The sequence below is a fragment of the Neolamprologus brichardi genome, unplaced genomic scaffold (assembly GCF_056152115.1).
Source record: "Neolamprologus brichardi isolate AB-2024 unplaced genomic scaffold, ASM5615211v1 NODE_ptg000031l+_length_7269946_cov_1, whole genome shotgun sequence".
NCBI lineage: Eukaryota > Metazoa > Chordata > Actinopteri > Cichliformes > Cichlidae > Neolamprologus > Neolamprologus brichardi.
In genome coordinates this window covers 2,822,598-2,847,963 of record NW_028270136.1, presented here as the reverse complement: position 1 = coordinate 2,847,963, position 25,366 = coordinate 2,822,598, and the positions used below count along the sequence as shown (strand labels likewise).

Below are 25,366 nucleotides of genomic sequence, written 5' to 3'. Positions count from 1 at the left end.
GCTGTATTTAGCAACAACATCTTGTGCTTTTTTGGGGGGGATGTTTCTTTAATTCATGTTTGGCAGATTCAATGTTTACTAGTATACTGGCTTGTGCATGTTTAAGAACTTATATGCCGGATAAGAAAAGTAAAATTGTAAGAAATAATACAAATCTGTATCTTAAGACTTAGCTAAATATTCACCTCTGTTATCTACATAGAGAATATAGTTTTATTCAACTTCTAAAGAGTTATTTTGCTACGGCTAATCAACTATGCTATAGCTTGGCTAGTCATCAGTGTTTCTTGGCTTTCAACAAATCTTTGATGCTGGTTAAAACTGTTCACATTTAAGAGAAGTGTTGTGTTCATTTCTCATAGTCAGTAAATAAATCAACCAAAGCTATCTAGACTAGAGACCCTGCACACCATGTGGTACAATGATACTGTAAAGTAAGTAACAGTCTCATTTTTAGACTTTTTATTGAAACAAAACAACATAGACCATTTTGAGATGTTTTACCCTTCTAAAATCCCTACTGTCTTTGCAACCTTGTTTTTAGTTTGGGGTTTTTTTTTTGTTTATTTTGTTTTGTTTTTTGCAGCCACAGAAATTGTGTAAAATAAATGGGGGGCTGTCCGGGATCCTTTTTGTTTCCATGGGTGAGTGTTTAATTAAGAAAATGCTCTTCGGCAAGAGTATTTTAGCTGTGTTGCTATGCTGTCCTCCCATCTAAGCATGTGGTCGTTACTTTGCTTTGGTACATTACTAGACTTTGATAGTTAAGTGTATTCCTGGCCTGCTTCTGACTTTAGAGTTTATCGTTAAAGGGCCAGACTGATATACACTGAAGAGATATGATACAGTATAAGACAATACAACAATAGTTTTTATTTATTTATTTCTAATTTTTTAGTTCATTTTTATTTCTTAAGATGACATTTTTTTTAAATATTCCACGTTCTTGCTCCCAGTATAAAGGTAACACCACTTTCAAGTTGGTACAGTAAATATGAAGCTACCAGCAGCATATCAGCAGACTGGCTTCTTGGCTTGTGCGAAAGTCACCTATTCACATAGCATGCTATATTAAATTTGTTCAATTAATTAAAACACATTTTCTATTTATACTTGAGAAGGCTTTGAGGATTGTAATCAGCAAGAAAGTAAAACAGATTACCATAGTTTAAAGAAGAAATGACATTATTACTATTAGTAACATAAAGCATATTGCTGCAGTACATATCATATAGAGTGTGTTTGAAAGGTACGTCAAAGGTGTCATTATAAATCAGTGATACTTTTATACTAAACTCTTGATATACAAATACCTGAAATCATGTCTAAACTTGAACTTAGTAAACTTGATACCCTTATGACAAAAAGTACTTACTGAGGCAGTGACTTTGCTAAGAGCCAAAAATACATATTCTCAAAATCGAAACTTAATCGTTCAATGTGTAACCTGAAGTCAAACTTTGAGGTGTGCTGCTGAAAGGAGGGTGATGGGTTTTTTTCATTAGAGATGGGAGCAAATGCAAACTCTTGCAAATGCATGTATGTGTGAGTTTGTGACACTCTGAGGATTCAGTCAGAGCTGGAGGTCGAGCCGGGGAATGATGAGGTGGCGCTTTCCTCCCTTTTATTCTTTTCTCCCTCTCTGTTCTTCCTGAAAGACAGATTGCATTCCATCCTCCCTGTAAAAAAAAACAAAAAAAAAACGAACAGGCAGACACATGGATAATATGAAGGTATCTGCAGTGTGTGTGTGTGTGTGTGTGTGTGTGTGTGTGTGTGTGAGAGAGAGAGAGAGAGAGAGAGAGAGAGAGGAGGAGGAGTGAATTAGAGGCTTGCTTGGCCAGCTTCAGACTGTGCAACGTGTCTGATGCTGGTGGATCAGATGGCAGAAAGCTGCTGTGTGTCTCCCCACAGCTCATCTGCTCCATAATGTCTGCTTTCTGCTTAATTACAGCTCACCTGCAGTCGGGCCGGCGCTGCACACAGAATACTGTTGGGGGGGGGGCAGAGAACCTTCTATATAAACCTGTATTTGGACTGGGGGGGGAATTCAACAGCAAAAAAAGGGCTCTTATTATTTAGAGCCGATAACAATCATAATCTGTGCAAACCCCACAATTGTGCAGGTATTTCTAAACAGAGGCAGTTTTAGCCCACTGCAGCTGCTCGCTCCAAAAATGCTAACATCTGGTTCAGTCATATGCTATTTTTTTAACAGTCATCTATTATTTAATCTGTCATTTGATTGTTCCATCCTTATGGAAGACAAGTTAAAATATCAAATACATAGTATGATGATTCCAGTAGATCTTAGTAGTCTTTCTAACACTTTCAGACATAATTAGAATGTTTGGGTTTTTTGTTGTTTTTTTCAAGTTTGCAGGTAAATTGTCTCTTTAAGGGTTCTGTTCTTATCAAGTCCCAAATTTCCAACTTCAGAGCATCTCAAAATGACTTGTGTATTTGTTTTTTTGGTCTTTTTGTTTTTTGTTTTTGTTTTTTACATTGACCATGGTGATATGATTTAACACATTTCTAAGTGTAAATATTACACAAGATTACTATTATCTCATGAAGTGACAATTATTACACATGGTACCCTTTTTATGTACTGAGGTTCCAGTTCATCCAGAACTGAAGGGGACAGCATGAGTGGTCTAGTCTATCCATACATGCTGAAGAAGAATAAGAACACTCACAGTTACAGAAAAAATTATTGTGCATTTGTTTACAAAAGTGTTGTTCAGCGTTTCTGTTTCTACTGTGGTGACAAAGGACCCACCAGAATTCTACGGTGAATAAAACTGCACAATCAATCTTGTTAAAGCAGGTTTTTAAAATAACCTTCCCCAAAGTAAAGGATTTTCCCAGAACAGGTGTAAAAGAGGCTCTAATAGTTATGCAGTCGGCGCATACACAACGTTTAGACTATAACGACCACCAGAGAGTTTCTGCTCTGGACATATGTCCCATGGTTTCATGTTTTTTGACACAAAAGTAAAAAGTAATCACAGGACTGATTGACGGACCTACAGTATCTACTTTTTAAAATGGAAAATCAGAGTGTGTTGAGTTATGATGACGTATACTGAACCAACCTGTGCAGCCCATTCTTTATCTCTGCTTTGGGCCTCATAAGCTCCCATTAACATACGAAACGGCACAATCATAGCTAGCAATTTATGATTTTGGCCACCCTTAAGCTCATCCACCTTTATTGTCCTTTTCACTATAATCGGGGTCGTAATTTACAAAACAAACATTTTGTTGTACTCAGCAAGATTTAACAATAGCTATCAGAATTAAAAACTCCCGAGGAAACAGTTTACTAGGGTCTGAGCTTTTACATAGTCAAATTTCTTTTTTTAGTCAGAGGAGTCGCCCTCTGCTGGCTATTAGAAATAATGCATGTTTAGGACATTTCCACTGTTAATTCCCTTTACAAACCCAGAAGCTACCTCTCTCTTTTACATGTGTTCTGTGAATTTGATAAGAAAAAAGGCCCAAAAAAAAAGTGTGAAATAAACAGGATGACATGTGAAGTGTTTGGAATTAACAATCTCTTTACTAAAGTTTCCTGGGCTTACTGACGTAAGCATGTATTCCAAAGTTAGGAGAAACCAAACATGCAAACCCCATATAGAACAGGTCTACCTACCCGAGTGTGAATCCAGGAGGCGGCAGTTTTAACATATTAGCCACTTTGCTCGGTAATGTTCTGAAAGTATTTCCATCAGACCTGAATCAGGTGATCAAAAACAATGACACAGTTCTACAAACTTTTCTTGTGTCACTTATAATCCTATAACAGAAAACAAATCCCTTCCGTCATCGACTTTCAGCAGATTCTTTTGCTTATTTATTGATTGTGATCCATGGACTGTCACAAGTGAGCTTTTCTGGGACACTCCAGTCTTTTAGTTCTGCAGTATAGTTTGAGGACTTGTGAAAGGCAGATTTCTCTTTTTACACACATGCATACTGTATTAAAATAAGTCATTAGGTGGACTTTGTCAGTGTGATGATCTATGTTCCAGTGTAAACGTCTTCCTCCCCCTCACCTCAACTGGTCACAGCAGATGTCTGGCCCTCTCTGATTCTGCTGGAGGTTTCTTCCTGTAAAAAGAGCTTTTCTTTCTGCTGTCACCAAGTTCTTGCTCATAGGAGGTTGTCTGATTGTTGGCATTTTCTATGTTACTGTAGAGTATAAAGCATATTGAGGCCACTGCTGTTGTGATTTGGCACTGTATAAACTGAAATTGAATTAAATTAAATGGAATCTAATAGAATCAAACTGAACTGAATTGAAATAGTTCCAAACATGGAGCATGTTATTATAAAGTTCTTTGAACAATTTTTCCAAACCTGACATGAAACCTGCTCGCTGATCACAACAAAATTTAGAAACTAAAGCAGAAGATACACATACAGCCTGAGGCAAGTGTCTGTGAGGCTGCAGCCATGTTCAGGACATGTTAACACTCAAACAGATAAGACTATAAAAACACTCTGTTAAGCTGAAACAACTGGCTCAAATCTACTACCAAAACCCAACTCAAACCGGAACTACAAGATATAAAACTGACAGATTCTGAGCCATCAGATTGTGAAAAAAACCCAGAAAACTGAATCTAAACAGTCTTAGCTTTAACTCAAATCAAAGCGAATCAGGAAGTGGACCACAACCAGGAATAAATTCTGGATTAAACCCGTGCCTGTTGCAGGAGATCCTCCTCCAACCGTCCGATGCTCTTATGGATCAGGTTTCCTCCCGCTCAGCCCCCCTCCCCTCCTGCTCCTTCCTCTTCTGATCCAAACTATAACCCTTCTGGTGTGGAGGCATGGAAGGAGGGACCTTCTGTTCTCGCTGTTTTTTTTTTTTTCCTTTGAAGGAGTCGTCCATTCTTGTCTTCCCTAAACGTGAGCAGAAGCAGCAACGGGGTAATGAGGGTGCGTCCCTACAGTCGGTCCAGTCTCCGGTACCTCCCAGTTCTTGAGGCTCCCATATAAAAACCCTTGTGGAAAGTCAGTGTAGGCAGTAGGGAGTTTTCTGCTGGGGTCAGGAGGATTGTGAACAGACGAGTGGATCCTGCCCCCAAACACCCGTGTATGAGTGGAGTGTAGCAGAAAGAAACATCCCCAACTTTTTTTCCTCTCTTGCCTCAAAGAGTCTACATGTCTAGTGGCATCTAGACATGTTCAGCTTTGTGGATTTGCGGCTGGCGCTGCTGCTCAGCGCAGCAGTGCTTCTGGTCAGAGCGCAGGGCGAGGACGACCGTAAGTTTCATCACTGTTTACTGGATCTTCTCAGACTTTTTCCCCTTTTATTTTATTGCATTTTTTTCTTTACTGGGTTTGGAAAGTGGATTTTCTCTACGTGGCTGGACGGCTTCTGAGATCTTAGAGAAGAGGAGAAAGGAAAAGTTTTAAGTAGAATTAAGTTTGCTTTGTTGTGCTCTATTGTCTCCAGACAGATAGACAGATAATGCAGGGTGTGTGTAATGCATTGGGCATCTCAAGAAGGCCCCTGTCTCTCCCTCTCCTTGTGTTTGTCTAAGTCTGTCCAACCCCCACCTCCCCACCATGCATGCAGAGCGAGTTGCTGCAAGTTTTCCATTCTCTCCTCCAGGCGAGGGTTATCCAGCTGCATAGGTCTGAACCTCCCTTTAACCCAAACCCTGTGGCATTTTATCAGTTTGACACGACTACCTGCGTCACCTGTACCCATTCAAAAAAAATGGTTTCCACGAGATATGAGCCAGAAGGCGAAGCCTCTCACAGGCCTGATTGATGTGACAGGGAATTTGCAGCCTGAGGCCAAGTGCTGAGTTGGACAGGTGACTGAGAGGGAGAGTAGGAAGAAAACAGGGAGCGGAGGAGGAGAGGAGCAGGCGTAGTCTTGTCTGCCGGAGTATTTGACCTCCACAGCCTGAGCCAGCTTTCAACTTTAGAGCCCACAAAAGCTCAGGTGGACTTTTGAAGAGATCATTTTGCACAGAAAGAGAGATCAGAGGGAAGCGGATGCCTCTGCTGGTGCTTAGAACAACCAGTATTCTCCTCTGAGAAGACAAAGGAAAAGCAGTTCAGCTCTGGAAACAAGAGCCCAGGAGGCGAAACTCGGTTTTTCCAGATGTTCCTCTTCTTTTGGAAAGGACTCAGCTGTGCATAAAAAGCAGATGTTTTCTGGCCCTCTGAGCGATCTCACAACGCCACCCAGAGGCTGCTCTCAGCACTGCCAGACACATCTGGCCGCCACGTCCCCCCGTGCCATCCCCTCCCCCCCTCTTTTCTTTCCACTCTTTTTTTTTCTTCTCTAATTGCATCCACATGTGGAGTGTTTCCACCAGTCACTGCCAAGCCTACAGTCTGCAGTCCTCCAGCCGCTTCTGCTTTTCCCCTCTGAGCTCAGCACTTTGGTACGCTGGAAGATTTAAAAGCACTCTGAGCAGAGTCCCAGTTTGAGTTTTGCTGAGAATCAAATGCAGCCGCCACAGTGTCAGGGTGGAAAATATGACTTTGAGTTGAAGAACAGGGAGATTAAATCCCATCTTACTGCGGGGTTAATCAGTGTCTGTGTGTGCAATGATGGCGTGACCTGCAGACACACACTGGTGCCCTCTCTGTCACCTCTGACCTGTTCCGGTCTGATTCCAAAGCCCCCCAGTTCCTGTCCACGTCTTTATCACCGCTAAGCTTTGTGTATTTATGTTGGTGCTGTCATTATTTCCTATGTTTCAGACGTAGATTTTACACCAGTTTAGCAATCTATCTTTTTCTAACGTTTTTCTCCAAAAAAGTGTTTTATTGAAACTATTTTTTCACTGTAATTCAAAATTCTCATCTCAGGTAATCAGTCTGACTAAATTTGAGAACAAATCAAATTTTTTAATTTGAGAAAATGATCCACATATTCAGGGTTTTTTCACAATTTATTTTTAGCTTCATAATTAAAGCACTTTAGTCTCCTGCCCTAGTTTTATCTGGACTCCCACCAGTGTAGATACTGAGGCTGCATGTGCGTTCAGGTAGCTCACCTGTGTCGTCCCTCTCCCTCTGTGTCGCCCCCCTCAGGCACGGGCAAAAGCTGCACTCTGGACGGCCAGGTGTTTGCAGACCGGGATGTGTGGAAGCCGGAGCCATGTCAGATCTGTGTGTGCGACAGTGGCACGGTGATGTGCGATGAGGTCATCTGCGAGGATACAACGGACTGCCCCAACCCCATCATCCCCCACGACGAGTGCTGCCCCATCTGCCCCGATGACGGTATAATAACTGCATCTCTCTCTGGACAAAGCACAGATACACAAAACAGTTTTTGCACATCACATGTTCTCATTTAAACTGCCCCCATGACACGAATCCATCATCTGTCCTCAATGACATGCCAAGAGTTACTGGTGTGAGTGAGACACTGTCTTTGAAAAATTATTTTTTAGTTTCTGTTTGAACACTTAAAGCATCATTATGAGCTTTTCTGGGTGCTTTCGTCTGTTAATGCCAAACCTGTTTGCTCTCTGCAGGCTTCCAGGAGCCTCAGACTGAGGTAAATATACATTTTCCACCGACACTTGTAAATAGTTTGCACAACTCCCATGAGATCAGATACACATTAGACACACTGTTTTCTTCTTTTCACCACAGGGAACCGTGGGAGCTCGTGGACCCAAGGGAGACAGGGTAGGTTCACACCCTCTTCTTTCCTTGTTTTACTTAACGTAACTTTTGGTTGTGTGGTGAGCTCAAGATCTGTCACTCTAATTCCTGTGTTTTTGCTGGAGCTGATCAGTTACACTGATAGAACGTAGCTCCATGTGTTTTAAATCAGGCACATGTGGAAACGTGGCTCAGATGACTTTGAAATGCAGTGAAACTGCAAACTGCTTTTAGCTTTCATCACACATCATACTTAATCTAAAACCATTTACCCATCTTCATGCAGTGAGGCAGTGAGGCAGAATCTTACATGTAAAGTTTCTGTAAACTGTAATTTTTGGATTTGTGTTTTTAAATGTCACCCTAGGGCACCGGTTGTCCTTTGTTACATCCAATTTTGATAGTTTAAGTCTGTTTTTTTTACCTCACACAAAACATGATGAGGTCAGGTTAAATCCTGCAGAGCAGCATGACTTGGCTTACATTTCAAAATCAAACCAAATATTATCATGGATAAATATTATTAGCTATATAAGGATTTGGTTTTTATCAATGAAAAAAACAACTTCTTTATCCATGATTTTCAACAGTGGAGCTACTTTCATTTAAATTGGCTCAATCTTAGGAGGAAATTATGACTTCTGATTATTTATTTGGATTGGATTTGATTGAACCTTCATTGGTCACTTTACAAGTTGAATCTTAGACTGTAAAAGAGGCTCTGTGGATCAGCTGTGTTGTTTTTAAGAGTGCATTTAATAGTGTAATAATAATGTATTTCGTGGTGCTATTTTGGCTACCGAGCATGATGGTGACGAACGGGTAGCTTTCTAAGTCAATGGCACTCTTACCTGTGTCCTGATATCAAATGACTAGACTGTTCCTGGTTAGTCTCATAGTCAGCCTCAACGTAAACTGCACCTTTAATGATTTAAAAGCCTTTGAAGACACAAACATGGAATCAAATATTAACCAAACACATGTCTTCAATGATACGGCCAGACCACAGGAAATGCACGTGATTAATGGTTTAACAAATCAGTTTTCTGTCTTAGAGTATTGGACTGTGGACATCAGAACTTTTAATCCAAGCGACCTTCTTGAGTATGACCCTGATTTCCTCTATCTACAGGGTCCTGCTGGTCCCCCTGGTAGAGATGGTATGCCTGGCCAGCCTGGACTGCCTGGACCTCCTGGCCCACCTGGACCCCCTGGCCTTGGTGGAGTAAGTTGTTAAATTTTAGTTATTCTGTATTTCACTCATTAAAGGTGAATGGTGGCCGGTCAGTTAGTAACGTAACTATGTCGTTTAATGTATGCAAATGATTGACAGCATGTTAATCGTGCTGCAGCTAGAGCGGAAAAAGTCAACTGTCAAAGCTGAAGTGATATTAGTGTGATGAGCTGTGTCTGGAGTTTGGCACAGTGTCTCTGAGCAGAAGGTCAAGAAGTCATTACTAAGGATGGAACGACGCCTCATTTCCTTTTGAACGGAAAGCAGACAATATTCTGGAAGTGGACAAACTTTAGAAAGTTTGTTAAGCTACCATTTTTAATTTTAGAGGTTTATTTACATACTAATATACCCACTGACTGTTGCCTGTTGTTGACATGACTGCTAATATACCAAAAATATTGATTGAAAATATTTTAAATAGTAACAAAATATAATTTATTATTTGCTGATTCATTTTATCATTTGCCTCTGTGCTAAAATGTTAAAAGAACACACTGTCACACGGTCATACTCTTTAATGAGATACTTAGCTAACATTCAAAAGCTAATTTGTATTTCTGTATCTTGCTTAAACATGAGTCCATACTTTTGTAGAATCAACTTCTAATTAAATATTCTATGTTTCAGTTTGCCAATAACTTCAACTACACATGTGTATGCTAAAGTAATAACTATAGCGTGGATAACATGTATAACTTTACCGAGGATTAGCATGATGCTGTTTTAGATATGGCTAAATATCAACATCAAATTTTCCATGATTCAGGACATTAACATCTATTAACATACTTCAGCATTTACTCCATGTAACCACAGTTCAGTAAACTCCTACAGTCTTCCCTGTGTATACATTATCAGTGACATACTTCTATGCCAATGGTCCACGTTAAGCTGGACAATTAGAGACTTGACAGTCACCATTAACATATGTTTGACTTCAGACAGAATGTTCCCTATCTACATTATACAGTATGTATCCTCCAGAGACACCTTTAAATACTACTGTTGAGGTCAAAGGTCAATGATTTGATACGCACTGCTCATTTTAGAACTGGATTGTTATGAGTAGCATTAGCATTGAGATTCCATATCATCAAATCTGCTGCTGCAGTTTTGTTATTGTGTTTGCTTTTATTTGGAAATATAAAAAAAAAAATTATGCAGTGGGGAAGTGCATGGTAAAAGAAACAACAGACAACTCTACTTGATGGAACATGACACAACTATGCATGATTTAGATATTTAATTTGGACTATGGCTCAGATGATCCAGAATCAGTGATTCTATTCAACTGGAAAAATTTAGTGTTGAGATTTGAAATGCATTGCTTTACTCATAGCTAACATGTAGCCTATGTCATGTCACAACACAGATGGAAGTTAATATTTTTTCATCGTAAAAACAATAATTTTGGTATTTTTGTGAGATTAACATGTCTGTGTTTATTTTTTTCCAGAACTTCTCCCCTCAGATGTCCGGTGGCTACGATGACAAATCTCCTGCCATGCCTGTGCCTGGACCCATAGTAGGTTACATACGTATTTAAATACACTATATTCAAAATATTTCCATGCGCAGCATCTAAGCTTTTCTCTGTTGGATTGATAGGGCCCAATGGGACCCCGTGGACTTCCTGGACTTCCTGGACCTAACGTGAGTACATGATGGGGGTTTTTATGCTTAGGTTAAAAACTGAAACCTGGCATGCTAGCTAGCATGAATCCAGTCCTTCCTTTTTCTGCTGGAAATAACACAAAGACAGTGTTTTTTTCTGATTGATTACTATTAGGCAGCAAAAACATCTTTTATTTTCTTGAAATAAATTTTGAAAAATTAACAAACTGCTCCTTACAGTGTGTTGAAACAGTGAGTAGCATCAACATATTTGGTGTAGTGATGGTGTTTCTGTTTGTTACCAACTATAGGGACCTCAAGGATTCACTGGCCCCCCTGGTGAGTCCGGAGAGCCTGGATCTCCTGTGAGTATTCAGGACAGGGAAACAAATGCACGTTGAACTTTGCTGTGATGTTAACACTCTCACCTTATTTCTGATTTTCGCTTCAGGGTCCCATGGGTCCCCGTGGAGCTGCCGGCCCCCCTGGAAAGAACGGCGAGGATGTAAGTGCACTGGATTGATATCATATCAGTTCATCTACCTATATATATCATATATACATATACATATATATCAGTTTAGACTGAGGAATGTCTTGAGCCATCATTTCATCCCCATCTCCCCAACTCTCTTTCTCTCAGGGTGAGTCTGGCAAACCAGGTCGCTCCGGTGAGCGCGGACCTTCTGGCCCTCAGGTAAGTTGCTGATTCTTACCACCAATATGTAAAACAAAAACAGAGCTGAGATAATAACTTTTGTCACCTCCTTGTTTTTTTGGGTTTTTTTTCCCAGGGAGCTCGTGGTTTCCCAGGAACCCCAGGTCTGCCTGGCATCAAGGGACATAGAGTGAGTCAGAACTTGTGCCACCCCATTCAACTGATATTCAACCCAAAATAAAAAAATGTTGAAAGTCGTGGCTGGAAACTTCATCTTTGCATGTCTGTTATTCTGTGTAGGGATTCAGTGGCCTGGATGGTGCTAAGGGAGACAGTGGCCCCGCTGGACCCAAGGTGACTGCCCCCACTTTGTTATAACACTTGTTCTCACCACATAAGCTGTAGAAAAAAGTCACCCACAGGTGGGCTACTTCACTGATAGTGCAGTGGTGAGTAGCTGTAATCGTAGCAGTGCTATAAATGACAGTAATATTGGCACTGATATCTAACTCATAGTGGTCCTGGTGGTAGGAGCACTAGTGCCAGAATTTGAAGTACAATAAAATTAATCGCATTTGATTGTAATTATAGACAGCACCATATCACAACTCCCTTTTAACAGGAAGACATCTCAGGCAGAACTATCAATATGGTTCTCAAACGAGTACCGTTTAGTGTTTAAAGACACACTGAAAAAATTAACCTATAGATGCAGAAAAATCATTAAAAATGTCTAAAACAGTTTCAGCATTTCCTCCATTATAACCAGTGTATTTTCTTCACCTACCACTCCACCGACAAGTTGGTCATATACAACATATTTTAACCTAAAGCTAAATACTGCTAGTATTAACAGCTAACAGTTTGAGTATCAATGTGGACAGTAAAAGCTACAATAATGCTACAAAAAGCAGTAGTATCAACCATTTAAACACTAGCAAGTTACATTAGCAGTCACTGGCTACTTTTTAGTTATAGCAGCTTGATTGGCTAAATGCTGCATTGACGAGCATCATTTCTAAAAGTTTGATAAAGTTTCTAGAGTTTAATTAATGATTCTGATCTTCTCGTCGGCCCGTGTGTTTCTGTCCATTTAGGGAGAGGCTGGCACCCCTGGTGAGAATGGAACCCCTGGTGCTATGGTGAGTAAAACAAGCGCCCCGTCTCTGCTACATAATTATAGTAGCATAGTTTCTTCTCTCCACAACTGATTTTGGCTAACTGACGCTGTCTTTGTCTATCTCAGGGACCTCGTGGTCTGCCTGGTGAGAGAGGCCGTGCTGGTGCTTCTGGAGCTGCTGTGAGTCCATACATTACATAGTTGCAACTAGTGAAATCAATTAATTAGTGAATTGAGAAACCAATCGACCACTCACGTTTGTCTTTGACCTGCAGGGAGCTCGTGGTAACGATGGTGCTGCTGGTGCTGCTGGACCTCCTGTAAGTCTTTCATTGTCCAAAGCTTCAGCTCTTAAAATCTCAGCTTTGTTAGCACTGACCCAAAAAGATGCACTATGTATATCTGAGTATCGGTGTTTTTGTTCTTCTCAGGGTCCCACTGGCCCCGCTGGACCCCCTGGATTCCCCGGTGGCCCTGGAGCCAAGGTATAAACTGCTCCTGACCCGCTCCAGTAATCTTCAGTCCATTTTTCTTCTGAAAAGCAGTATAATCTATTTCCTCTCCTCTCTTGGTTGTGTTTTTACTGTGCCGACTTTGAAGAATTTATTTTCTGAAGCATGTAGGTAGCCAACACGTACACCTGACATGTAGAATGCAGGTCATAAAAAACATCTGAGCTCCCACAACTGTTCGAGTATGAACAGTGACTATTAAGAAATTAGATGGATGGGCACTATTTTTATTTTATTTTATTTTTTTGCAGAGTTCTCAGTATATTTTAAAGCTTATGATAGAAATTCACAGTAATTGTCTGTGCATGTGGAACTGGGTCATAGCTGAAGCTGTGGGGTTCTTTTTGGCTGAGGTTAGATGTTGAGTGTTTATGCCAACAATTTTATCTTCTTTTTTTCTTGTCTTCCACCACCAAGCTGTTTGTATTGCTAAATAATCTTTTCTTTCTCCCCAGGGTGATGCTGGAGCTCAGGGTGCTCGTGGACCCGAGGGCCCTGGTGGAGCTCGTGGTGAGCCCGGAAACCCCGGACCTGCTGGCGCAGCTGGACCTGCCGTAAGTATGAAAGACTGTAATAAAGATCCTTGATGAAAACAACAACAAATGGGCCACAAAAAATAGGCCACTAGAATCTGATTCATGGCAAAATAAAACAATTTACATTATTGTTTAAATTGTTAAAAGAAATTTTAAAAAATTCTGCCTTCTGGGACAATAAATAAACTTCCTTCCTTCTCCTCTCAGGGAAACCCTGGAGCTGATGGAGCCGCTGGAGCTAAGGGAGCACCTGTGAGTATCTTTAAACAACTTACTCTATTTTTAATACTTTCTTATTTTTACTAAAGCTACAGATAGTCATCACTTTTTCTACAGCATGACATTAAATGACTGTATTGTTGTGTGCTGCCCCCTACAGGGTGCTGCTGGAGTTGCTGGAGCTCCTGGTTTCCCCGGACCCCGTGGACCCCCAGGACCTCAGGGTGCTGCTGGTGCCCCCGGACCCAAGGGTAACACTGTAAGTAAAGATCTCTTAGATCCAAAAAAAAAAGCAAAATCACCCAAAATTTAAACTTGTATGTTTTGTGTGAATACTTTGACAGTTAGAGATTTGTTTTGGGCATTTGTTGTTTGCTGAAATTATTTTTCTTTTAGATTTATCCAAATGATAGTAATTTCTCCCTATTTTGTAGTTTTTTAATTTTATATTTTCTTGTTTGTTTGTGTCCCATAGGGTGAGGCTGGTGCCCCAGGATCCAAGGGAGAGCCTGGTGCCAAGGGAGAGGCTGTGAGTTCACCATAGATCATGACAGAGCACACTGCACTAAAATTATGTGTGTATCAGCCTCTTATTCCACATTGCATGTTACATTGCTCTTCTACAGGGTGTTTCAGGAGTTCAGGGACCCCCTGGACCTCCCGGTGAGGAGGGCAAGAGAGGAGCCAGAGGAGAGCCTGGTGCTGCAGGAGCCCGTGGCGGCCCTGGAGAGAGAGTATGCATCTCACTGGATTTCCACTTTATACGTACCCTAGTCTGTAAAATGATGGCAGAGGGACCTCTAGTGGTGTTTCAACACAAAGGACAAAAGACATTTGACCAAGAGTATTACAGATATGGACATACTGAGTGGTGCTAGTACTAAGATAGAAACGTTCATTTCTGTTCTTAGAGACAAGGTTAATACAAGCAATTTGTCAATGGCTGGCAGATCCAGTCCACAGCTTCTATCTGCCATCATTTTCTTCTCATTGAGTTCTCTCAGGGCTCTAAAACATGATTAGACCTATATTTATGTTCATAAGGCACTGAAGCAGAAGGAATTCAGCACAAGCACTTGGTTAAAAGTATTAAGTCTTTTGGATGTTAATTTAAGTTAAAAATGATGCCACAGACCTGAGGTCCAGATCTCTCTGATGGAATTCGACTGCATGCATGATACAGGGTGTTCAATTTTAAACCTATAGTTTGGACACATTTCTCTTTAAACACTTTTTACTGTTCAGAGCTAAGCAGGACATGTTTGATTGTCTTTGCAGGGTGCCCCTGGTGGTCGTGGTTTCCCTGGTTCTGATGGCCCTGCTGGACCCAAAGTAAGGAAAATGCACACATACATACAACAGATATAAACCTTAATTTCGCCCGCAGGCTTCCACAATTTTGGTTTAACTAATTTTTGAATTTCCACCATTCTTATTTTCTTCTTAGGGTGCCCCTGGTGAGCGTGGTGCCCCCGGTCTTGTTGGAGCTAAAGGTTCCACTGGTGAGTCTGGCCGCACTGGTGAGCCTGGTCTGCCCGGAGCTAAGGTGGGATAGCATACTGTCTGTCAAATAATTCTCTGCAGCATCATTTATTCATTATACCCAGTCCCTCCTCTGACCTCTGACCTCTGCTTTATAGGGAATGACTGGCAGCCCCGGCAACCCTGGACCTGATGGCAAGATGGGACCTTCTGTAAGTTTGTATGCAGTACAGTTAACCCTAGTTCTTATAATTTATGTCAAGAAATAGCAAAACCCCTTAACATGCTTAATCTTCCTTAACAGGGAGCCCCCGGACAAGATGGCCGCCCTGGACCTCCTGGCCCTGGTGGAAATAGAGGCCAGCCTGGAGTCATGGGATTCCCCGGACCCAAGGGTGCTGCTGTGAGTAGCGTTACAACATCTATACATTATATTTAATCATGCTTAGTAATAGTGGGCATCTAAAATATGGTCTCCGTGTTTTTTTGTCTATAGGGTGATGCTGGAAAGCCCGGTGAGAGAGGAACCATGGGACCTACTGGACCTGTTGTGAGTGCTCAATATCCTGCTGTTTTCTTTCTTGTTATCTATCATCAATGGTAGGATTGTGTGTGTGAAAGCCTTCTATCTCTCTACCCAGGGTGCACCTGGAAAGGATGGTGATGTTGGCGCACAGGGCCCTTCTGGACCTGCTGTAAGTAAACAACACTAACTTCGATATTAACACCCAAGTTTGTGTTGATGTCTCTCTACAAAGTACTGAAAGCTACATAGCTGCAAGAATAAGTCACATCTACTCCATGCATTACTGCCACCATTGCTGACCCTCCCTCTCTGCTCATCTTAAGGGTCCTGCTGGTGAGAGAGGAGAGCAGGGAGCTGCTGGATCTCCTGGATTCCAGGGTCTCCCAGGACCCCAGGGAGCCATTGGTGAGACTGGCAAGCCCGGAGAGCAGGTACTGATTGAAGCGGAACCATGACTGGAACAGCATCATTTCCAGTGAATAAAAGCGCTTATTCCTGTATTTCTGTTTTTCCTTTTAGGGTGTACCTGGCGAAGCTGGAGCCCCAGGACCAGCTGGAGCAAGAGTAAGTCACATATCCTCATAATTTTCACAGTTAGATAAGACTCTAATTGTGGTTTAAATATAATTAAATATATTCATTAGTTCTTTTTCCAAAATCCTACGTGGTGTAGAAAACAACTTCCTAAGTTGCTAACTAGCATATTCAAACACATTGAAGTTATTACTAGCAGGCTATTGTAAGCTTATAACTGCTTTTTTATTCTTTAAAGTGGATTCTTGTCCAAAATGCTCGATTTTAGACCTGGAAAACAACTTTTAGCCTGATAACTAGCCAGCTACTTTCAATATTAGGATTGCTAACAAGCTACTGTATCATTAATAGTGATAGCAACTATGCAGATGCTATCACTAGCTTCAACTCACATTACCTGTAAACAAAACAAAGGTACCATAACAGTGTCGATATGGTCACAGGAGGAAAACCCTTGCACTGCCATTCACAAAGTAGCTCTTCGTGTTGATCAGAAATTCTGTTTTACACTGTCATTCATAAATGAACAGATAAATTAGGATGAAAGCTTCACCTCACATATGAACCTCCCTTTGGGGAATATCATCCAACTAGAACTGATCTAGCAGATCTCGTTCTCATGGTTTCAACAAACCATCCAATAACCTCATTTCAACCTACTCTTCTCCTCAGGGCGATAGAGGATTCCCTGGTGAGCGTGGTGCAGCTGGGCCAGTTGGACCTGCTGGTGCCCGTGGATCCCCCGGAGCTTCTGGAAATGATGGTGCTAAGGTGAACACATCTTATATAAAAACTAAGAAGTTCTCAGTTGTGAGCAGATTGACTAAATTGCACATTTTACACTATTCTGAACATCTCTTCCTCAGGGAGATGCTGGAGCCCCTGGTACTCCTGGTGCTCAGGGTCCTCCTGGACTGCAGGGAATGCCTGGTGAGCGCGGTGCCGCTGGTCTACCAGGACTGAGAGGAAACAGAGTGAGTCGCCTTCTGTAGTCCTATTACTCTTAGTATTCGGAGTAGCCAGGATAGTACATTGGCGGTCACTGCCATTGTAGACTGCTATCCTAGGTGAGATTTACTTTAGCAATCCAACAAACACTGATCAGTGTTTCTACTATATGTCCATCCATTTTATTGTCATTACGACACAATTGGGATGCAAATGCCCAGTGTAATCACTGATGGGCTTTACCGTGACTTAGCAAATGACCCCAGCATTGTAAGACCTGATATACTATGTGAATGTTCGTCTTATTACCAACATCTTTTTTCCTTTCAAACACACAGGGTGACCAAGGACCTAAGGGTGCTGATGGAACTCCTGGTAAGGATGGTCCTCGTGGTTTGACTGGACCAATTGGACTTCCTGGACCTGCTGGCTCCCCAGGAGACAAGGGAGAGTCTGGTGCCCAAGGACCTGTTGGACCTTCTGGAGCCCGTGGACCCCCTGTAAGCACTGCTATGTCTGCAATAGATAATGTTTAATTCAAAGTTCTCAAGTGTGTTAATCTTTGAATGTTTGAATTCATTCTGATTCGTCTACCTCCATCTTAGGGCGAGCGTGGTGAGGCCGGACCACCTGGACCTGCTGGATTCGCTGGACCTCCTGTAAGTAAATTCTACAATAGTGTCCACGCTATTTTTCTTACTCTAACACAGAAGTTACTAAAGAACTATTTGGCTTTTTCCACTCTAGGGTGCTGATGGACAGGCTGGTGCTAAGGGAGAGCCTGGAGATAACGGTGCTAAGGGAGATTCTGGTCCTCCCGGACCTGCTGGACCCACTGGTGCTGCAGGACCTCAGGTTTACACAATAACATACTCCCAGCATATCCCAGTTCACAAATTACAGCTATTTAAACATTATATGTGACCATATTGTGTGCTGCAGTTTCTTTGACACTATGCTGTTGCCTTTCAGGGTCCCGTTGGAAACACTGGCCCTAAGGGAGCCCGTGGACCTGCTGGACCTCCTGTAAGTCACCCTTCCTACTTTCCCAAGCAACTTACATTTCTGACATTAGCTTAGAGGTGACAGTACCCCTTGCCAAACTGGCAATACTTCATAAAACTGGGCAAAGAAAATTAAAAAAAGGAAAGAAAGTAGTGAAACATTTTATTTATTTTCCAAACACGTACCACCATCAAATCCATTGTTTGATACATGTCTGTTTTTTGTTTGTTTGTTTTTTACTGACTTGATGCAGTATTTTTGCAGCCTGAGTTAGCTAATTGGCCTCTATCTCCCTAGGGTGCTACTGGCTTCCCTGGTGCTGCTGGCAGAGTTGGACCTCCCGGCCCCGCTGTAAGTTTTTCTTCGGTGTTTCTGACACAGTGCGCAAAATCTATGTTTTCCTGGAATTATTTTAAATTCTCCCTGTCCTCCCCACAGGGTAACGCTGGACCTCCCGGAGCTTCTGGACCAGCTGGCAAGGAGGGACCCAAAGGAAACCGTGGTGAGACTGGACCTGCTGGTCGCCCTGGTGAGTTGGGTGCTGCTGGACCCCCAGGACCTGCTGGAGAGAAGGGTAGCCCTGGTGCTGATGGTGCTCCCGTAAGTTATATCAACTTTCAGTACATTCTAAAATGCTGTGACACAATTTATAATAAACCATAGCCTTCAATAATCTTCTTTCAGCAATATCATTAAATTTAATTTCCATCCTTCCACTCACTGCACAGTTTCTGCTACCTGTGTCTCAGTGTCTAACTACTTTCTGTCTTTCACAGGGTAGTGCTGGTATTCCTGGACCTCAGGGTATTGCTGGACAGCGTGGTATTGTTGGTCTGCCTGGACAGAGAGGCGAGAGAGGTTTCCCTGGACTTCCCGGAGCTCTTGTAAGTTCCCATTGGTATTCTAAAACCCCAAACATTTCAAAATGTTCAGTGGATCTGATAAATCCAGAACATCAAGTTACATGATTCTAAATCAAGAGAAAAGTCTATCTACTTCTAAAAGACACAAAACAATAACATTTAATTCTCATTTAGCTAAGCAAAAAATAAGACAGACCAGTCTCAGTCAGTTAGAAATATGAATGAGGTTAATATAACTGGACTGACTGCAATTGTTGCACTAATAGGGAGAGCCTGGAAAGCAAGGCCCTGGTGGTCCAAACGGTGAGCGTGGACCTCCTGGACCCATGGGACCCCCTGGCCTGGCCGGAGCCCCTGGAGAGTCTGGACGTGAGGTATAAAGTCCCACCAGAGCAAGTGGAGAGCCAAGGGGTGGCTCTCCCTTTGGTTACCCTCCCAACCAACTGTGAAGCCCATTAAAGGGCCAATTATATGCTCATGGAAATGTAGTTGCATCTAGTGACTGCTATATTTCTAATTTTTGTGTGGCAGTATTTTGCTATAAACACTATTTCTGACACATCTCGTTATGCATTCAGCCATATAAATTGTAATGACTTTAAAATTGACCATTTTAGCAAAACTTTCAGGGAAGTCAGTTCTGAAGGTTTTTGTTAAGCTTAACTTGCTCTGTGCCTGTGTTTAAGGGAACCCCTGGTAACGAGGGCGCATCTGGTCGTGATGGAGCCCCTGGACCCAAGGTAAGATAAGCTGACCTCACCAACAGCACACAGCTATCTTATTTTTTGTTCCATAGCGCCAAGTATGTTGGCAGCCTACAAGTTAGCATGCTAACATGTTAACATGCAACTAAATAATTTGTAGCATCACAAGTAATCTAGCCTAAAGCTTACCTATTAGCCATCATCCACAACTTCTAAAATGGCAACCAGAGGAAGAAGTCACACTTTCTGTGAGTACTGCCATGATTTGTGAATCCCGCCCTGGAGGATATATATGTGTGTTCAGCATGTTCATACATATCCATACACTACTAGAATTTTTAACATAAAGCTTAACGGGCAAATGTAGTCAGATACACTGTTTGAAGCTAGTGATAACCTAGTTTTTATTTGTCCTTTAGGGAGACCGTGGAGAGAGTGGCCCTGCCGGAGCCTCTGGTGCCCCTGGACCCCCTGGCGCCCCTGGACCTGTCGGCCCTGCTGGAAAGACTGGTGACCGTGGAGAGACTGTGAGTGACAAATCTGCTTCATTAATGTTTCAGCTTGGTATGTCATGCCAGTCAAAGACAAAGGCTGTAAGTTACTGCAACCCTGTCTCCACGTAAAACTTTTTTTTTTTCAATTTTCCAGGGACCTGCTGGCCCTGCCGGCGCTGCTGGCCCTGCTGGACCTCGTGGCCCTGCTGTAAGTAACAATATTAGTTGCAAAACTACACTGGATGGAAGAGCATGCAAGGAAGGTTAAACCAAATGATGTCTGTCATTTTTCCTTATGACAGGGGGCTACAGGACTTCGTGGTGACAAGGGAGAGGCTGGAGAGGCTGGAGAGAGAGGCATGAAGGGACACAGAGGATTCACTGGCATGCAGGGACCTCCCGGACCTGCTGTATGATAGTTTATGCTTGAGTCTGCATATACTACAGTCAAAGAAAGTAATGCCATACACCAGCAAACTTAGTTTTAAACTGATTGTCTGATTTTGTGCACCCATAGGGACCTTCTGGAGAGTCTGGACCCGCTGGTACTGCTGGACCCGCTGGACCTAGAGTAAGTTAACTTAGTCTGGAGCAGTTGTGTAGTTTCAGCTTTACCTAGTTTATTTTCAGATACTGACATTTGAAATTTCCTGGTGTTTGTAGGGTCCTTCAGGAGCTGCTGGTGCTGCTGGTAAGGATGGTATGAGCGGTCTGCCTGGACCCACTGGACCTCCTGGACCTCGTGGACGTTCTGGAGAGATGGGACCTGCTGTAAGTCTAACAAGCTAACCTTCTTTACATTCAGCTGTTTACTTAAATTGTGCCAAGTTGTACCTTTAAACCTAGGGTTTTTGAGGGTACATTTTGATAAAAGCAGCACATTACTAATGAACTAACCAACCCACACTTTTTCTTTACCCTTCTCCTTCTGCAGGGTCCTCCTGGACCTCCTGGACCTCCTGGAGCACCTGGTGCCCCTGGTGGTGGATTTGACCTTGGCTTCATGGTCCAGCCTCAGGAGAAGGCCCCTGATCCCTTCCGCATGTACCGTGCTGATGATGCTAACGTTCTCCGTGACCGTGATCTGGAGGTTGATAGCACCCTGAAGAGCCTGAGCCAGCAGATTGAGCAGATCCGCAGCCCTGACGGAACCCGCAAGAACCCAGCAAGAACCTGCAGGGACCTCAAGATGTGCCATCCTGACTGGAAGAGCGGTGAGCAGTTCAATACAGTGACAGGAGAGCTAGTCCAAGGGCAGTCAGGTGTAGGCGTAGCGGAGTTTTGAAGTTGTTTGTGTTTTGCAGGTGAGTACTGGATTGACCCTGATCAGGGCTGCACTCAGGACGCCATCAAGGTCTACTGCAACATGGAGACCGGCGAGACCTGCGTATCCCCAACTCAGCGTGAGGTTGCCAAGAAGAACTGGTACATCAGCAAGAACATCAAGGAGAAGAAGCACGTCTGGTTCGGAGAGGCTATGAATGACGGCTTCCAGGTAAGCGTCCTAATTTATAGAACCTACCTGTTCTCTCTTCTTCTATTCTTCGTTATAGTTTCTTCTTCTGTCTCTTTCCATATTTCTCTTATCTGCAGTTCCACTGTGATTTTCTTCAGCTTGAGTTCATTTCTCTTACCCACTTTCCTAAATGTCTGCTTAGGTTCCTCTTCTACTCCTCTCTACCCATCTCCACTCCTTCCCACTTTGTCTTTACCCAGTCTTTTTCAACACCATCACACCTTTGCCCATCACAGTCAGTAATCTATCCCCTATTCGCTGTCTTGTGCAGTTCGAGTATGGCAGCGAGGGCTCTCTGCCAGAGGATGTCAACATCCAGATGACCTTCCTGCGTCTCATGTCCACTGAGGCATCCCAGAACATTACCTACCACTGCAAGAACAGCGTCGCCTACATGGATGGCGCCGCTGGCAACCTCAAGAAGGCCCTCCTCCTCCAGGGCTCCAACGAGATTGAGATCAGAGCCGAGGGCAACAGCCGCTTCACCTACAGTGTCCTTGAGGATGGATGCACGGTGAGGAAACCTTTTGTTAATTATTCAAAGTTAACAAAGATTGAGACGGGTTAGAGGCTAGAGGTTCTAATCAGCACTGTTCTGAATATGAACCCTAATTCTGATTTTCGTTGTCTCTCCTTCCAGTCACACACCGGTACATGGGGCAAGACAGTCATTGACTACAAGACATCGAAAACATCTCGCCTGCCCATCATTGACATCGCTCCTATGGACGTTGGTGCTCCAGACCAAGAGTTTGGCTTTGAAGTTGGACCTGTCTGTTTCTTGTAAAAAGAGAAATCTGGACTTGAAATTGTTGTTGTGTGCGTGTGTGTGTTTAATTTTTTTCTAGCAGTCATCTCTCTCTAAAGCAAAAGCAAAAAAAATGCCCCCAACAAATCATTCTCCCGATGCCATTTTTCTGAAAAATCTGACCCTTCGTTCTTGATTCTACAAGTTTCCATTTGGCCGTTGCTCCGATGGTCCGCTTTGCCTAAAACCTGCACTTCGACGAGAACAACATGGCGGTGGTGTAGAGGCATCTGCATCGTCGCATTTGGGACCACTACTTTTTTTTTTTTGTTTCTGACTTTTTTTTGTTTGTTTTTGCCATCACCAACACCAAGGATCCTGTAGAGAAGACATTTTGTTTCACTGGCAACAAGAAAATAATATATGCCTCTGTAAAGTGTAAAAGAAAATTGACTTCCCCTCATCATGCGGCCAAACCCGGCCTCTCTGGAGTTTACAGAAACAGACACAGGTGACTTTTGTATTTTTATACACCTCTGCGGTGAGAGGAATGAAAGGACAGTCCCAACAGACAGAACCCAATTGCTTTGTACCACGTTTCAGGTGTTGATGAATAAACGGTGAAACTGACAGCCATGTTTGTCTCTGTTGTTCTGCCCTTCCCCTTTTTCCACCTGCCCCTAGACAACGCCTCCTCAAGAGTTGTCCCTCCCTCACCTGCTGATGTTGTAGCTGTTGTGATTTGTTTGTTGTTGTGGTCTCTTTCATGTTTATTCCTCTCTATGTCTCCCTTTTTTTCCTAAAGAAAAGCCACATTAAAACCACCAGCAGAGAAACATGGGTTTAAACCTCTTTTTTTAAGGAAAAAAACACAAAAAAAATCCTTATGCCTACCTCAGAAGTGAAAGGAATTCCAGCTCTAAAAAAAGGGCCCAGTGTTTTTTAAAGTGAAGCCTGCAGTAGAGTTGTGGTGGTCAGTGGGGGTAGTTGAGGTTTGCAGACACTTTAACAGAAGCAGAGAGGGCAAAAGCCTAAAGGTGCTATTCTTTCTTTCTCAGAGGTCTGCTGGCTGCTCAGTATGACTATACTGTTGTGTAGTAGTGTAGCTACGGTCACTCTGGCATGGCAGGGTCCTCCTCATGGTGCTAAAATAAAACCACAGTTTTTTTTTCTTGGTGTCCAGAATGAGACAGACTTCTTCTATTTCCAGCTTTGGTAATGTTGGCAACCAGCGTAGCGCCTCTTTAAGCCTCTTTTTTTTATGTTTTGAACTTCCCCCTTCACTTTTAACTGTCATCCAGATTCTAGTCCACCAACTATCTGTTGTGGTCTGTTTCTTGTTTTTCTTTTCTTGAAGTTTCTCAACAACAACAAAATTCGAGCTGTGATAAAATGCGCAGAAAGAGAACCATCAGTGAGAGTTTGTGAGAGAAGGCAGACAGACACACCCATGGGGGAAAACACCACAAGGATCTGTACCTATTTTGTATATGTATAATAAATTGAGATGTTTTTAATTATTTTGAATGCTGAAATAAAGCATGTTAAGTGGTCGAACAATGAATCCTGCCTAATTGCCTGACTGACCCCCTGCACTTCTCCCCCCCTCCAAAAAAAGAAGAGACTTGAAGTAAAGCACCTTTTGCCTTTTTTACAACTTGTACAGTAACAGAAAGAGACAAGATTAAAGAAACATGACAGAAAGATTTCTGCCTCTTGTTTAATATTTTGCTAATATATTCCTCTGTAGATGAAAGATGTTAGCAGATTTTGAAGGTAGCACCTTGACTTGTGTCTCTTGATCATGTAAGCCTTTGCTTCTCTTTGCAGTTTTGAGTGCTGCCACGTAAAATAAGCAGGTGAATAACGCGGCTTCTAATTGTGAAACCTGTCCAACTTACTGGGGGTCAGAAAAAATGAGGAAAGCAGCCTACCTTTCAGTCAGATTCCACATAGTGACTTCTTCCATGCCATTAAATCCATATAGAAAAATGCACATCCATAATCCGCCAAGAAAGTGTCGGCCTGATAGTCCATTTACGAGTAATTCTGTCCATCTTGACAAGTCCCTACAACAATCTTTTACCCCACTGTTTCCACAGCTGGTCAGCCCGTCTGCTCAACTCAGACTGCAGAACTGAGGGGCTTGTTGGTGCTGGGGGGAACCAGCTCTGCTCTCAGACTGTTGGCATCAACTTGGCTTCACAAAGACACTGATTGTCCACCTTGAGGGAGCCAGGGAAGAGAGGGTAGGTTTGCAGTCCCGGCGGGAATCTGGATTATTTCCGCAAGAATTTAGGCCTTTATTTGAGGCCTGGGCAGAGGAATGTTAACCTCTCCGGTTTCGGACAACAGAGGAGGTTCTGTTTGCAGAGAGGAAGCTTCTCTTCAGGCTTGTGTGACTTTATACCAAGGGTAAACATCAGAAGGGTGCGATGAGGCCAGAAAAAAGGAGATAACAGATACAGCTAGAGGATGACTTTTAAGCAAGATCTTTGAAGGGACAGTTTCTGTTTATTCTTTTAGGCAGCAGCTACAAAATATATGAACACATAAAATAAAAAGAAGCTTTGTAACAGATTTAGCTACTGTACCACCTAACTTCCATCTTCAGTGTTCTATCATCTAAAGATGGTATTGACATGAAATTCTCACCGATCCAATCCACACATGCAAAGAAAGCAAACCATAGATGGCCGTAAATTATGTGTAATAATGGCGAACACACAGGGGGAAAGTATTTAGGCTGGTAACTGAAATTTATTTAATACTTTCTACTCAAGCCTTTGTTGGTGATAACCGCTTCAAAGATCCTCCTGTGTGGAGAAACTAGTCCCATGCATTGCTCCGGTGTGACTTTGGCCCATTCCTTGGCTGTGTTTGGGATCGTTGTCTTGCTGAAACCTACACCCTCATTTAATCTTCATCTGTCTCTGTACATTTTTCCATTCATCCTTCCTTCAATTATGTGAAGCATGCCAGTACTGTATGCTAAAA

The 25,366-nt window shown here is 42.6% G+C and overlaps 1 protein-coding gene and 1 long non-coding RNA gene across 3 annotated transcripts; one reads left to right on the top strand and one right to left on the bottom strand.

Moving 5' to 3' along the window:
- Positions 1-1,794: 1,794 nt before the first annotated feature.
- On the bottom strand, positions 1,795-10,985 carry LOC118455859 (uncharacterized). Of its 2 annotated transcripts, XR_004844268.2 has the most exons (4): positions 10,933-10,985; positions 8,505-8,592; positions 7,035-7,284; positions 1,795-5,399 (listed from the first exon to the last, which is right to left on the bottom strand). It is a non-coding gene; the product is annotated as an uncharacterized LOC118455859 (long non-coding RNA). The 2 variants fall into 2 exon arrangements; XR_004844267.2 differs by lacking the exon at positions 10,933-10,985 and having other exon boundaries at positions 8,505-9,101.
- On the top strand, positions 4,985-23,205 carry col1a1a (collagen, type I, alpha 1a). Its single transcript, XM_006808871.3, has 49 exons — positions 4,985-5,277; positions 7,072-7,263; positions 7,521-7,543; positions 7,642-7,677; positions 8,786-8,878; positions 10,347-10,415; positions 10,499-10,543; positions 10,816-10,869; positions 10,956-11,009; positions 11,148-11,201; positions 11,299-11,352; positions 11,463-11,516; positions 12,260-12,304; positions 12,409-12,462; positions 12,558-12,602; positions 12,714-12,767; positions 13,250-13,348; positions 13,538-13,582; positions 13,710-13,808; positions 14,025-14,078; positions 14,176-14,283; positions 14,828-14,881; positions 14,997-15,095; positions 15,190-15,243; positions 15,336-15,434; positions 15,528-15,581; positions 15,673-15,726; positions 15,881-15,988; positions 16,077-16,121; positions 16,764-16,862; positions 16,958-17,065; positions 17,378-17,539; positions 17,645-17,698; positions 17,787-17,894; positions 18,012-18,065; positions 18,342-18,395; positions 18,483-18,644; positions 18,821-18,928; positions 19,174-19,281; positions 19,594-19,647; positions 20,031-20,138; positions 20,260-20,313; positions 20,408-20,515; positions 20,623-20,676; positions 20,769-20,876; positions 21,040-21,319; positions 21,410-21,600; positions 21,893-22,135; positions 22,262-23,205. The coding sequence occupies exons 1-49, from the start codon at positions 5,196-5,198 to the stop codon at positions 22,406-22,408; spliced, it is 4,344 nt and encodes a 1,447-aa protein (XP_006808934.1). The 5' UTR covers positions 4,985-5,195; the 3' UTR covers positions 22,409-23,205.
- The last annotated feature ends 2,161 nt before the right edge of the window (positions 23,206-25,366 follow it).